The sequence below is a fragment of the Ailuropoda melanoleuca genome, chromosome 12 (assembly GCF_002007445.2).
Source record: "Ailuropoda melanoleuca isolate Jingjing chromosome 12, ASM200744v2, whole genome shotgun sequence".
NCBI classification, from domain to species: Eukaryota; Metazoa; Chordata; class Mammalia; order Carnivora; family Ursidae; genus Ailuropoda; species Ailuropoda melanoleuca.
The window spans coordinates 4805850-4820738 of record NC_048229.1 but is presented as its reverse complement, the minus strand read 5'-3'; the positions used below and the strand labels follow the sequence as shown (position 1 = coordinate 4820738).

General features: G+C 54.2%; 1 protein-coding gene across 9 annotated transcripts in view; it reads right to left on the bottom strand.

Moving 5' to 3' along the window:
* SCARB1 (scavenger receptor class B member 1) overlaps nt 1–14889 on the bottom strand; it is a 97781-nt gene that overhangs the window by 21168 nt on the left and 61724 nt on the right. For 6 of the 9 annotated variants that reach the window (XM_034639657.1, XM_034639650.1, XM_011226624.3 and 3 more), the window contains 5 exons: nt 12984–13057; nt 9871–9922; nt 8870–9016; nt 6483–6611; nt 1738–2757 (listed from right to left, as the gene is read on the bottom strand). In XM_034639657.1, the coding sequence (XP_034495548.1) occupies nt 6483–6611; nt 8870–9016; nt 9871–9922; nt 12984–13057 (402 nt within the window). In that variant the 3' untranslated portion in view covers nt 1738–2757. Of the gene's footprint in view, nt 1–1737; nt 2758–6482; nt 6612–8869; nt 9017–9870; nt 9923–12983; nt 13058–14889 lie in introns of those variants that run through there. The other 3 variants (XM_034639651.1, XM_002913142.4, XM_034639652.1) reach the window with 2 other exon arrangements.

Sequence of the window (14889 nt, the reverse complement as noted above, 5' to 3'; positions counted from 1 at the left end):
CACAGCGAGCAGATGGGTGGTGCCACAAAAAGCCTCGGGGAGGTCCGGCGCCACAGGAGGGCAGAGGAGGAAAGGACCCAGGCAGCCCAAACCCGTTGTCTGCACCTGCTGGGCCGGCCACACACAGCACAGAAGTTAGAAGGCAAGGCTTCCGGCCCAAGGCTCGTGTCATCACGCCGCCTCTGGCGTCATCACACCACCTCTGACATCATCACGCCACCTCTGACTCTCACAGCATCTTAACAGAATCACGGCGCCTCCAACGCCATCACAGGCTTCTCCGTGTTATCACAGCGCCTCTGCGTCATCACGGGCACCGCCTACATCATCAGGGCACTTCTGACGTCACCAGCGCCCCTGTGAACGGGGATGCACGTCCTTCAGGACCCAGAGGGGCGCGCAGCCTTTGCCACATGAAGGACACTGCCTCCGGCCAGAAGGGGCCCCTGCGGCCCAGGGCGGGGCTGCAGGTGACCTGCGCAAGCCCCTTCCAGCATTAAAAATATTTAAAATTGCAAAACAAAACAAAATTTAAAATATTTAAGATTGCATTTTGCAACAGCACTGCTAAAAGATGAATATAGTAATATTCAGTTTGAAAAACATGTTTTCGACCTAAAATTTTGGGTTTCTCCCAATTTTCAAAGAAATGATGCTGCTTTTGTGGGACCTTGACAGTACTGTAGGGCGGAGGCTCGGTGCCTGCTCTGCCCTGTGCCTACGCGACCCTGGCTTCTGGTGATTGATCCCCGCTGGGGGCCACCCCGGAGGAAGGCTGAAGTGGCATGCCTGGGGACAGTGCGGCTCCCCCACTCCGCATCTAGCCCAGAGAAAGCCCGCCCAGGGTGGTGACCAGCGTAGGACAGGGCGCTCAATATTCCGCGAAGGACGGACCTTCAGAATGTTAAGTGTGTTTGCAGGAGAAAACTAGAAACAGCTTCGAAGTCCATCAAGAGAGACCGTGAGCATCTGTACCTGGGACACTGCTGTCATTTACAAGAACGAGGCAGCTCAAAATGCAGGAGCAGGAAACTGTCCGAGACAGGAGCAGCTGAAGGGTCAGCTTGGGTGGGAAAAACCCAAGCATGGTAAATCGACATAGGAAATGTAATGACGGCAAATTTATACAGCCCTTCCCGTGTGCCAACTACGTTCTAAGAGCCTTCCCTGTACTGACTCCCTGCGTCCTCACAATGCCACTGTCCGATAGGTGCTACTACTGTCTCCCTCCAGAGCAGACAAGCTGAGACACACAGCTGTCAAACGACTTGCCTGAAGTCACAACACTAGGAAGAGGCAGAGCTCAGCTTCAAACCCAGGCCATCTGGCTTCCTTACCTTGTCTTAACCACTGCTCTTTTCCACTCCTTCTGTAACAAGAAAAAGCCAAAGCCCAGAACAATACCGAGCAATACCAGAACAATGTCCTACAGGCACCTCGATTTGTATATAAATGCACAGGAAAAAGCCTAGCCAGGCTCCCGGCCAAAGTGGCAAGTTACCTTGGGATAGCGGTCAAAGCAGCCTTGGACCCTACTCTCTAAACAAGAACTGCATTCATGCAGTATTTATATAAAATGTTAAATATAAACAAGGTTGAAATTTTAAAACAATAGAAAAGCAAGTCAGCAGCCCAGGCGCTCCTGGCAGTTACCAGAAAGGAGCTATTGACTGCAAGCCCAGAATTTCCCAGGAAGCCCCCCACAACTCCGCAAACAGGCTGTCACAGACTCGAGCCTTTACTTTTAAAAAAGGTTTATTACCTCAATAGTGAATTATTTTTAAAAGACAATAAAACTTCACTTCTCTTGCAGTAGAAAAGACGCAGAGGCTTGCCCCAGAGCGGGAGTCGCAGGTAGATGGGTCCCCCACCCGACCAGACCAGACCCCCAGACTGCTGGGGCTGGGCTTCCGCACCTACACTCCGCACCTAAAGGCTGAGGGCCCTCGTGGGGGGCAGCTTGGGGCGGAGCCTCCCACCACCCCCACCGGAGAGTGGCCGGCTCAGTGTACAGGAGGATGTCAGTTTAGGCTGGAGGGAAGGGGCCCCAGGCACCCGAGCCTGGTCCCCGGGCAGACTTCAGGGAGACCCACATCCGCCTGGGGAATGAGGAGACAGTCAGAGCAGCCTCAAGATGCCTCTGGAGCTCACACTGTTTACTGAGGCCTGTGTGAATGCGCCTCGCCCCCAGCCCAGACAGATGTACAAGGGCCAAGCTCCGGGTCTGGGCTGGACTGGGCAGCCCCCTGCCCACAGGGCTTTGGCACAAAAAGTCTGTGTTCCTGGGCTGGGTTTTGGGACAGAAGCCGGCCCCTCGGAGTAAAAGCCACCAAGCAGGGACTGCAGCATTCCGTGACTGGTGGGGAGGGCGCTGGGGGTGGGGAGGTGGTGTCAGGAGCCCGGGCCCCCTGGCTGAAAGGGTCAGGCCGGGCTCACTCAAGGGAGGGGACCCAGTGCCCACAGCACTGCGGGTCACTTGGACAGAAGGTTCCAGACAGTCCTTGTTGCGGAGGCTCTCCCTGAGTCTCCTCGGCAGCGGCTCCATCCCTGAGTATGCCTGCCCACACCTGTGCGCTCGTGTGGGCACGCGTGCCGGGGGGGTGCAGTGTGTGGACACGCGCATGGCAACGGGGGGGCTCAGACTTTAGGGCGGGTGGGCTGTCCGCTGAGAGAGTCCTGCAGAAGTGGGGTGTGGGGGCCGGGGAGCCGGTCTGGCTGAGTGGCCACGCTGGGCTGGCTTGTGGCATCTCCGGGGCCCTGTGGAGGAAGACAGGAGCTGGGTCACCGGGCCCTGTCACGGAGCCCCACCCCCGTCCCCAGCCCCACCCTTGGCTCTGCACCCACATCCTCCAGCAAGGAGACAGGCCCCTCCATGTCCCCCATCAGCAACACCCATTAATCAAGCTCGAGACGAGGAAAAGCTGGAGGGACGTCCAGACCCCCTGAAATGCAGTTACGAGGGCCTCCTCTCTCACTACACGCCATCTTGCCCTGCCCCTCACCCCGTTTCAGAGGTGGGAAAACCGAGGTCCAAAGGGACTTGCCCAGCACAGTGCCAAGGGCACAGCAAGGCGTCCAGGGTTTATCTGCAATACTGTGAATACCAGAACTGGAAAGCACCCCAATGTCCACTGACAGGAGACCGCATTTTAAAAACAGACTCACAAGATGGCATCGAACCTGGACAGCTTTCACAAAACAAACCCGCGGAGGGGAAGAGCCAGCTGCAGACTGCCCCATGAGAACTGCTCTAATCATCCATTGTTCTGGATATATTTAGACAGGCTCAGAGGGGGAAAACCCACACACCAAATTCCTGGCAATGACTGCCTCTGGGCGAAAAGGTGAAACAGAACAGAACGTTCACGACTCCTGCTGTTGAGTCTGGGTGATGGGGAGCAGCAGATGTGCTCATTTATCTACTGTTACTTTTTTTTTTTAAGTTTCTCAACCAAGCTGTTAAAGACAGCAATGATGATAAGGACGGGGGGCGGGGGCTCTTCATCCCTCTGCGCCCTCTGCCTTCCTTCCCCTGAAGAAGGGAGAGGCTTCCGCGCCCAGCGGTTGGGGTTGGAGTACCTCGAGCACCCCACCCACTTGCAACCACTTGCTTCTATAGGCGGTGAAGAGAATCAAAACCCCACTCTGGGCAGGACAGAGGGAAGGGAATGGTTGGACTCCGGCCCTCTGAGACAGATCTAAGGCTTCCAGGATTGACCCCATTCAAGCCAGGGGCAGGAATGGGGGCGGAGAGGGGAGGCCAGGCCAGAGTGAGACCAACCCCCTCCCAACACACCATTACAGAGAGGCAGCATGGGACACCTAGGGTGGCCAGACCTCAGCAACATGACCCAGAGAGCCACAACTCAAGAAAGCCTTGCTCAAAAGTAAAAAGGGAAACTAGTCCCAGACTGAAAAGACCCCCCTGGTCTCTCCCAAGGAAGACACATGTAACAAATCCCCAAGGAGCCAGAACATGAACCAGATTCCTCCTCTTCCTGTTCCCTACCACTTTTGTTTTGCTGAGAAATGAGAACTTAGAATGGGAGAGAAATTAATGAGAAGGTAGGAAAGGTCTAGGAACATTTCCCTGAAGGGCTTCTGTGTACAGTTGTCCAAGATGTTCACTGCACGAGGGCACCTAGCCAAGGGGGCTACGAATGGGCTGTCATGCTCCATTTGCCAAACCCTCTGCCCTAGAGCTGGCCAGGTCTGCAGAGAGTGGCTGTCTTTCTTATCGACATAAAAATACTCGTCTGGGCTAGTGTAGGCCCCATTTCCTGCTTTCTCCCAAGCAATGTGTCCCCTCAAGGCTCCTCCCATGCCCAGGTTCAAGGCAAGATGTGGGGCCTCCCCTAGGGACCCACACTGAGGCTCAGCACAGGCTGGAGACCACTGCAGGGATTCCAGGTCTCCAGGACCTAGGTCACTTCCCAGGTGCCTGCCCCCACCCCAAACCAAAGCCTATAGGACATTACAGGACACTGCATTCCCCAAGCACACACGACTGGGAGAAGGGGCAGCAGCATCTGGTGTGGGGGCTGAGCTGCCTTCCAGAAGGCAGGGCAGTAGAATCTCTAAGGCAAAAACTTCCCTAATAACTTGTAAGTTGGATTCTGTGGGTAAAATAAAGAGGAGACCCCAGTTTTGTTTTTGTCTTTTTGGGGAGAGGGTGGTGGCAGGACATGCTGGCTGTGTCCCTGGCAACCCAGGGCTCTGACCTCACGACCAGCAGTCCTATCTGTGCTAAAAGGGAATAACGCCCTTCTCTACGCCTGAGGACACCACCCCTGGCACCCCGAGAACGGCAAGCAAGTCTCCGCAGAAGGGAATCGTGGCTAGAAGGGAGCAGGGGTGCCTGGGAAGCCAAACTGTACACAATAAGGCACCCCAGAGGGATTCTGGGGAGACAAGGACGGAAAGGGAGACTAGTTTCCGGTGAGGACACCCTGCTCCCAAGCCCGGGGGCTGTGTCCTCAAGGAGGGCATCCCGTGCACGCTCAGCCCTGACGTGCTCACACCCCACCCTCCTACTCCCTGATTGGCAGGAGGAGCCCCCCCCCCCCGAGCCTGGCAGGGGACACAGCTGTCCCTCCCTCCTTGCAGGGCTCCATCCCCGACTTTGCAATTTCTGTCTGATTTCCACCTCCAGTCCTGGCAACTGAAGGGAAGGGGAGGCAGCCAACTGGCCCCAAAGAGCAGGGCTGTTGCCTCACCCTTGCTCTGTGGCTCTCAAGAAAGCTACTGAAACCCAAGCGCGCTCGGCCCCAGAAGCTCGAGGGGGCGGCACATTTTTGAGAAACCAAGATAAGAGCTATTTATCAGGGGTACCACCGTAGAGCTACTCACCCCTGCCCAACCCCAAACTCTAGGGCCCGGGGCTCTGCTGGCTGCATCCCGAGCAGATCTCGGCTGTCCTCAGACCTAATGGAACCCGGCCGGGAAGGTAACTCCTGCAGGCTCAAGCCTGCTTCTCCTGCAGGTCGGTTGCCAGATAAAATCAGGGCATCCAGTTAAATCTGAATGTCAGGTGAACAACTGAGTTTTCAGTATATGCACGTCCCAATAACTGCATGGAACACGCCTACCCTAGAATTTATTCACTGTTTACCTAACATTCAAATTTAACTGGGCATCCTTGTGTTGTTGTTTCTTGGCCGGGGGGGGGGGGGGGGGGGTTTTTTGCTTTCTCTGAATCCCGGTATTCAGTGGGTGCTCAGCTGATGCTTAAACTATCTTTTTCTTGGTCAGTCATCCCAGATTTATTTATTTATTTTATTTGAGTTTGCTTTTTTTTTTTTTTTAAGAAAGAGAGAGCACGCCCAAGCAGGAGTGGGTGATGGAGGGGGAGAAAGCGGGAGAGGGAGAGAGAGAATCCGAAGCAGGCTCCGCACCCAGCACAGAGTCTGATGTGGGGCTCAATCTCAGGACCCTGAGACCATGACCTGAGCCAAAATCAAGAGTCGGACCCTCAACCGACTAAGCCATCCAGGCGCCCCCATCCCAGATTTATTTAGACTCGTGTTTCTCAAACATGAGAGCATCTAAGACATCAGAATCCCCTTGGGGGGGTGTCCATTAAAATACGACTCCTGGGCTGCATCCAGAGGGACCAGAAGGATGTCCAGGGGTCTGCACTTGGAGCCGACTTTCCCAGAGTCCACTGGCACCAGAGGTTTGAGAAGCAGCTGGCTTGAACCTTAACCCTCGCTTTCTGAGACAACCTCACGAGTAAGATAGCAGCCCCCAGAGCGCCATCGCCCTCCGTCTCCTGCCACACCTGGGACCAAAGAAACTGCCCTTTGCTCCGAATGCCAAAATATACAAGCAGGAATTTTCAGTCTGTAGACACTCCAGGTGAAGTTTAGGCTGAAGACGTGTAAGATCTGAAGTGTTTCAAGCCGCCAGAGTTCTACTTGCTACGGGGGGGGGGGGGGGGGGGGGGGGGGGGGGGNGGGCGCGCGGTGTTACCTGGTACCCACCTACAGTCTTGCTTCTTGCAGCACAGTCCCCTTGGGAGCTGATGTCATCAGGGATTCAGAATAGGCCTGAATGGCCTCCTTATCCTTTGAGCCCTTTTTACTACTACTCCAAAATAAATAGCATTTCTCCTAGAAGATAACCAAGCTAATTTATAGGTGACGCTGTAGCCAAACACAAAAGGTTGACACGATTCTTCAATTTCCAGAAAGCAAAGAGCAGGGTGTTAAGTCCAACAACCATTACCGCCTGGAGATGCGAGATCTGGGGAGCGGGTGCCCCTCACCAGAGACAGAAATGCCTTCGGGAAACACGCTCAGTCCGACAGACGAGCCAGGCGGGGAAGGGTCTGCCCACCTGAATGTCAGGCTTTGGACCGGAACCAAGGTGTGGAGACGGGCCACCGTGGGCAAGGCGCATTGGCCAAGAATCAGCGGGTTGGGCAGATGGCATTTTAAATCGGCCAGAAACAGAAGTTTCTGTGAAAAGGCTTGCTATTTGAAAGGAATGACCTGAGAAAAAAACTTCTGGGAAATTAAAATATGTTGAGTTCATCAGCATACTTAAAAAAAAAAATCAGGACAAATAACATAAAAATATGTGAGGCCTAAGCCCTGCTAAATTCCCCAGCCAAAAAAAAAAAAAAAAAAAAAACANCCAGCCAAAAAAAAAAAAAAAAAAATCATGTAATAAGTTTCCACTGTGTGGCCTCCAGTGCAACCTGTGGGGAGGGAGTCTCAGCGGCATCCTCAGTGGAAACAGGCATCCTTACTGAGTCTGGGGGCCACACACTGACCTGGGGCTGAGGCCTGGAGGGAAGGGGTCCTACCCAGCGATTTTACATGGGTTTCCTCAGTCTTCTTCCAGCTCCCACTCCTGACGGACACTCAGGAGAGAGACAGAGGAGACAGAAGACGGGGAGGCTGCTCTGGCCTCCTCCCCTGGCCAGCCCCCACCAGCCAGTCCCCAGGATCCCCCGCCTGTGGCAGCAGAAACGCCCAAGGAGGGATCCTCAGGCCGGGCGCCTTGGCTTCTAGTCCCTTCCACCCTCCCAGCATAAATCAGTCAAAGAACTATAGGGAATTCCCTTGTGCTCCCTGGAGAGCTGGCCCCGCTCTGCCCAGTCTCCCTGAGCCCCCAACAGGCTGGTTACACCCAACGATCACCAGAGGCTCGAACACCAGAGCGGTGGTGTGGTGAGAGCTCACAGACCCCGGCAACCTCGTACCAGGGCAAAGCCTTCCCCCTACAGGATGGGGAATTCGGAAGGCAAATCGGGTTAAGGGGCTGAAACCCAAGTTAAGAGCTTCGCAAAGTTTATCGTTGCCCCAGCAAGCAAGCAAGCAGGCATGCACGCAGCCCCCAAGAAAGAGGAGAAAGCAGAAGAGCCGTTTGCCAACACTGAAGCAAGAAATCAGATGCTGTGGGGGTCCAAGGGCCCTCAGACATGCCTCACCCAACCCTGCCTCAGGGCCTTTGCACTGGCCATTCCTTCTCCTAGAGCACTCCTTCTGTAAGTCTGTGCTGAGTGTCTCATCAGCATTCACATTCCTAAGCCTAAATTCTACCTCTTCAGAGAAGCCTATCCTGACACTCTCTCTATGGCTGTCCCCAACCGTCTTGAATGCTATGATGTCCAGTCTAGGAGCCAATATGGCTGTTAAGCCTTTAAAATGGGGTGAGTCCAAATCAAGACCTGCTGTAAGTATAATATACACACCGAATTTCAATGACTTAACGTGAAAAAATAATGGAAAATTTAGTTATATTTTTTATATTGATTACATTGATGTGGTCATATTTTGGACCCATCCAGGTGAAACAAAATATATGATTAAAACTGATTTCTTTTTACATAATGTGGCTATTAGAACATGTAAATTTAAAATCACACCCATGCCTCACATAGTTCTGCTGGACAGCACTAATCTTGTTTGTCACATTTTCTATCATCTTTATCATCAGCGAAATTGCCTTTTCCGTTCACGCGGTTTTCATCCATCTCCCTAACTAGAATGCCATGCAGGGCCAGGGCAGGGCCCGCGTCTGTCTTGTTCACAGCTATCTGCCCTACATCTGACAGAGCCTGGCACCCAGCAGGTGCAGATGTGACAAACAGTCCATCCAAGCACCAGGTCTCATTACCCAAAGCCCACCGGCAGCCTCTCCCAGGGAGGGTCCCCAGGCCTCCCACGACCCACTGAGAAGTGGCAATGCGGGACGCAGGAGAGGTAAGCACGCAGTGACAGCTCCCCTGCCCCAGGCAGAGACGCAGGACCGCTGCCCAAGGTGGGCTCCAGGCCGAGGGTGTCCATGGAGGCGGCTGGAGGGACGCCCAGGGGACCCCCGGCCCCACCTTCCCTCAGGTCTTGCTCTGGCCACCACCTACTTGGCTCCGGATCTGGTGGATGACGGGGATGAGCAGCAGGACGCAGCCCAGCGCGAGGAGGACATACTGGGCGTAGTGCAACACGCTGGGCATCAACACCAGCTGGGTGTAGAAGGTCTGCAGGGGCTTGCCTTCCATCGCCCCGCTCTGGGGATGAAGAACGACAAACGAATGGGCTGGGGCCATGCTCGGCAGGCCTGGGGCGTGGATGCTGGCCCCCGTCACATCTCCATCTCCCACCCCTTCCGGGTCTCAAGGCTACAGGCCAGAGCTTGTGATGGAGCCTGCGGGCAGGGGGCCTCCTTTTCCTCCTTTTCCTCCTTTTCCTCAGGGCCACATGACGGGACTACATTTCCCAGACTCCCTTGCAGCTGGGCGAGGCCCGTGATCACATTTCACCAATGGGATGTGGGCCCAGTATGCTACAACTTCCTGCCCATAGACACCTGCCACCGGATTCTCTCCGCATGGGTCCCAACTCCTTGAACAGGAAGTGTTCTGAGGATCTCGAGGAGAGCAGGTGGGACTATGGGACAGAAGGAACCTGGGTGTCCCTTAATGACCACGTGGAGCAGAACTCCACCTCCCACAACCCCCCCCCCCCCCTCNGAAAACGCCTTGGCCAGAAGGAACCCCAAGAAGCCAGGAGAAAAGAAAGTTCAAGTGAAAAGCTGACACCCTGAAAAGCAACTTCCCTTCTTTCAGGAGAAGTGGTCAAGCGCATTTAGAAAATTACACCCTGGACCAGGGCTGTAGAGTTTCATGCAGCTTCTGCCTTCCTCACCTTACGTGATCTATCAACGCGGTGGGATAATTGATAGAAAATGCTTGGGCCCTTGGGAAGCTGCTCAGAGATGCTCTACAGCCCACATTCCAGCTGCCAGCCCGCCCCCCACCCTCCACCAACAGCCCCCTGCCTCCAAAGCCCACACTGGCTCCTGCCTGGAGTCCCAGACCCCACGCCCAAGGGCACCCATGCCAACAGCCCAAGACAGCCTCACCTCTTCGAACCACACCAACGGCAGGACCACGGGCTGGATCTTCCCTGTTTGTCTGGAAATAAGCGAGACAAAGCAGGTGAGAAGTTTTGTCGGTGTTTTGCCTGAGGCAGCTCTGGACATGTGACCCTAAGCTCCAGGGTCAAGAGGGATTTGATGTTGTAACAATTGGATTGGTGCAGGCTTGAGTAGTGGGTATTTCCTGGCGGGGAGCAACCTGACAACCTGATCGTATCTTTTTGAATTAAAAACTCACATTTCCCATAAGGTGGGGGCTGCCAGTGACCTGGCTGATGTCCATCTGTTCCTTTTAGAAACAAAACCCCAGATTTATTCGGGATGGCAATGCACCCAGCTAACTAACAATAGAGTTATTCTCACCTCCTGCTTTCCTTTGCAGAGTCTGGAATCTGGGTCCATGCCAGACAGAGGCTGCCTACGTGACCAGGCCCCAGTAAACACGCTGGGCACTGAGTCTCTCTAATGGGCTTCCCTGGTAGAAAACACTTCACACGTATTGTCACAACTCATTGCTGGAGGAATTAAGGGCATCCTGTGTGACTCTCCTGGGAGAGGGCTCTGGAAGCTTCTGCCTGGCTCCCCCAGATTTCACCCCATGCACCTTTTCCTTTGCTGATTTTGTTTGAGTCTTTCCACTGTGATAAACCACAGCTACAAGTTCGACTACGTGCTGGGCCCTGTAAGTCTTCCCACTGCATCATGGAACCTGCGAGTGGTCTTGGGGACCCTTGACACAACACTTACTAGCTAATGTGTCACCTTGGGCACGCTACCTACCCTCTCTGTGTCTCCTCTGTAAAGTGGGGGTCACACAGGCACTCTTCATGGGGCTCTACGGCTATGAATGCAGTAACATGAGCAAAGTGCTTAGAGGAACCCCCACATATAGAAAGAGCTCCAGGTCTGTTACTGTTGTCGTTGTTAAACCCTAGCGAACAAACGGATGAAGATATTCTGCAGTTGTTTGTGGAGGGGGGAGGCTTAGGACTGCTTAAAGAAGACACAGCTGGACAGAGGGGAGATGGCACGCACAGGGGGACAGAACCAAAGTTGGCACAAAAGGCCAAAATCCCTCAATCACCATTCTTAATCTCTCGGGCAGCCGCTAAGTAGAGTATTGTGCAGTGAAACGAATTTACAGGGCATTACCTGCAGAGGGGACACACAGAAAACACTACAGAAATACGATAGAAGGTCCACGTTGGCCTCTTTGACCTGAGTTTGTAAGAATGGCTGTAAAGTAAATGCAAAGAGCATGCAACTCTGCTGCGTTTATCTTGTGGGCGAACAGCACAGAAGCTCCCCAGACAAACCACAGTTAAACAGCTCTGCTCGCGGGCAGCTGTGTCTCTGGCCTTTTTCCACACCCACTGCCCACTGGCCCTCAAGGATGGCAGGAAGTACTGCTGTGAGACCAGCTCCCTCGAGGCCACTGCTCCAGCCTAAAGGGGAGTTCAGACAGCTGAGTAGCCCTGTTCCAAACAGACAGGGACACAGAGGCCCAGAGAGGTCAGGGTAGAGGCGCGGGGTCACCAACAGGCAGGCCCAAGTGTACTGCTGGCTTGAGCAGCATTTGTCAAGAATGCAAACTCATTTCCCACGAGTGAAAACTAAAGGAGCCCCTGTTAAAATCCAGATTTTGAAAAATGCATTTGAAAATGCATCGGATGGGGCCACAGTGGGCATGAGCTCCCTCCCTGGTGTGGGGCAGGGGCTGGCCCTCAGCCCCCATCCCTACCCAGCCTGCCCAGCTTTTCCTTGTCATCCCCCCCCCACAATGAAGTGACGTGGGCCCCAGAGCCCGAGGCTGGTGGGTGGCAGGCTGTTTCACCACCCACAAATCCTCCAAGAGCAAGCCCTCTGACAGCCTCACAATGCACAAATAAGCCAGGGTGGGAGTGAGGGAGGGGAGCGTGTTCTTTCCGGCTGAAAGGCATTTTACAAAGCTGAGGAGATGCTCGCATTCCTGCAGCCCAGAACTCTTCCTAGAGGAATTTTTTTTTAATGAAACTATTTCAAATATGCTTAAAAAAAAAAAAACCCAAAAAACAAAAAACCCAAGAACCCAGACGCTACCATAACGACTAAATCAGTGCACCCTCTCGCCCAGCTCCACCACAACACCACGTTCTGACAAGAGCTGGCGGGGACGTGGAGGCTGGAACGCTCCCACACCGCTGGCGGGAAGGTCAACGAGGCAGCTGCTGGACAAAACAGTCCAGCGGCCCCTCCGACGCCTAACCACGGACTTGCTCTCTGAGCCAGCCATTATGCTCCAAGGTATCTGCCCCCAGAGAAATGAAGGCACGCATCCACTCAGAAAGCTATCCACGCGTGGTCATGGGGGCGTTACTCAGGATGGCCAAAACCGAGAAAAACCCAATGTCCATCAAAGGATAAATAAAACATGCCCAATGCACACAGCAGACTATGATTCAGCCACAAAGGGGAAGAAGTAGGACGCCTGCTACGACGTGGACGAGCCTGGCAAACGTGATGCCGTGAGAGGAACCGGACACAAAAGGCCACACAGTGCGTGGTCCTCTTTATAGGAAGTGTCCAGAACCGGCAAATCCATGGAGACAGCAAGTAAATGAGGGGTCGCCAGGGGCTGGGGGAGGGGGGAGGGGGTGTCTTTGGGGGTGACTGTAGTGATGGCTGCGTAACTCTGCGAAGACACTACAAAAAACCCAATTGTTGTACCTTCTAAAACGGTGGGTTTTACAGTATGTGAACTACCTGTCGGTAAGGCCATTATTCAAAACAAACAACAACACAATCAGGGCTTAAAAAAAAAATGTCTTCCATAAAGTGAAGAGTCACACTTTAAAATGCTGTTTGGTACGTTTCCATGTTCAAATCCTCGCTCTTGCCAGAATTTAATTTTTTTTTTTTTTCAATTTTCTGTTGAGTGAGAAACCACTTGGATGGAAGAGTCTGGCAAATTTGGGGGACGGATGTTAAGAGACAAACCAGGACTCCGGGGTGGGGAACAGACTCCACATCTAGTAGGACCGTCTCCCTCCCCACCTGCTGGTCGCGGGGGAGGCCACCGGAGCCCGCCATTGATGGGATCCAGACCCAGAGCCACTCACCCGATGCCTCTGATGGCCTTGATATACAGACTCAGCTGCAACTTCACGGAGCAGTTCATGGGGATCCCGGTGACCTGTGGCAGGAAGCACAGAGAGGGGCCTGGGCTCGCTGGCGCCCCTGGTCCTGCCCCAGAGGGTGGGCAGGGCCCCCCCCACCGGCTCCGAGCCCTTCTGGGCAAGCACACGCTTCCCAAAGGCCTCCTGCGGCCACCATGTGTCCCCAGTACAGTACATTCTGTATTCATTGTCCCTCCCCCATCCTCCCAGCGACACAAAATAGATTTGCGTGTGAAAAAGTCACTCTCCTCACACAACTTTTCCTGTCTCAAACCTAATGACAGTCTTCCCTTGTGTTTAATTTTCGTTTTCTCGAGAACTTTTTAATTTCCAAATATGAGGCAGTAACAGGAAACTTGCTTTGTTGCAGAAACCTACATTTTTTTGGGGGGGGACCATTTTTTTTTTTTAAGTAGTAAGTAAATAGCAGGAGAGGGGACACACGTGTCTGATCAACTTGGAGAGGGAGCTCCAGAAGCGGAAAGGAACCGAGGCTTGAGGTCAGGGGGCCCCAGCTGCTGCCTCTTCACTGAGGCCCATCTCCTCATCTGCAAAAGGGGCTAATTCCCCCGTCTCATAGTTTCTGCAGCGCAAAATCAGGCACGCAAGACAGCCACACTCAGGGCCATCGATGTTTGTGTGATTATCTCGTAGATCAGTGGTCAAGGGCCTTATCTTCCGTGATAAGCAGGCCTGGCAGCCCAATGGCCCAGAGGGACAGGGCAAAGGCCGTGCTCCTGAGACAGGGGAGAGCTTGAACCCGAGAACCTGGTGAGTCGGGAGGGAGTCCACCCGTGTGTGGAAATGTGATAACACAGCAGGCCCGAGGCTGTCCTCCTTAGAGGCCTGTTGGCCAGGCTGGCCGGTGGCTGGCGTCTGGGAACCTGGATTTCAGGAGGGCCCCCCACTGACTCCCTAACTGATAAGCGGGGCTCACTGTGCCTGGATTGTTTGTACAAACAATGTGATTTATGCTGACGGCCAGCCTTCCTGTGGGGAGTCTGGAAGTTTGGTAGGTACCAGGCAGAGGGTGCCGGTGTGAGCGGCCCCCAGTGAACACCCAGGGTGCTGAGTCTCTAATAGGCATCCCTGGGAGATGGCACACCTCATTGCTGGGGGAGTAAGTGTGTCCTGTGTGGCCTCCCTGGGAGAGGGCCCCGTGCCCAGCTCCCCCCGGCTTCACCCCTGCGCCTCTTCCCTCTGTGGATGGTGCTTTGTGTCCTTTATAATCAATACCAGTGGCATTTTCACCATACGCGGAGCCCTGAGAGTCCTCCTAGCAAATCATCAGACTTGGGGGTGGCCTTAGAGACCCTGACATAACCTGCCACCCCCACCCCTGCTTTCTAGAATAGCCTCTCTAGTCTGGGGTCTCCACCCGGGCCACTTCCTTCCCCAGGAAATTTGTTTCCTTCCCTCCTTGGCCCGCTCCTCCAGGGCTCTCAGGCCTCTTCTCCGTGGGCAAAACCCCACCCGTTCCCAGCACCCCCCAGGACAAAAACACGGACCCGCGAGCACACTCCTTTGACCACACCCTTCCTGCTTTCAGGGCCGGAAGAATCGCCACCAGCACAGCAGTCCCCACAGGTATTCTGTTGTCAGGGCTAATGCGGCCCAGGCAGCAAATGGGTCCCAGGCTCTTCTTCCCCAAAATTACCTGAATCAGCAACCAAAAACCAAAAGGCCACTTCCTTTCCCTGCGTGCCTCCAGCTGACCCGAAACAAAGAAGTAGACGCCAGCTCCTACTATGGCCGCTACAAGACACCTGCTGGCATCCGTCTGGTCCCCCAATCTTAGCCGCCCGTTCCTCAACACGGGGGGAGGGAGGAAAGCCATGCACCCGAATGA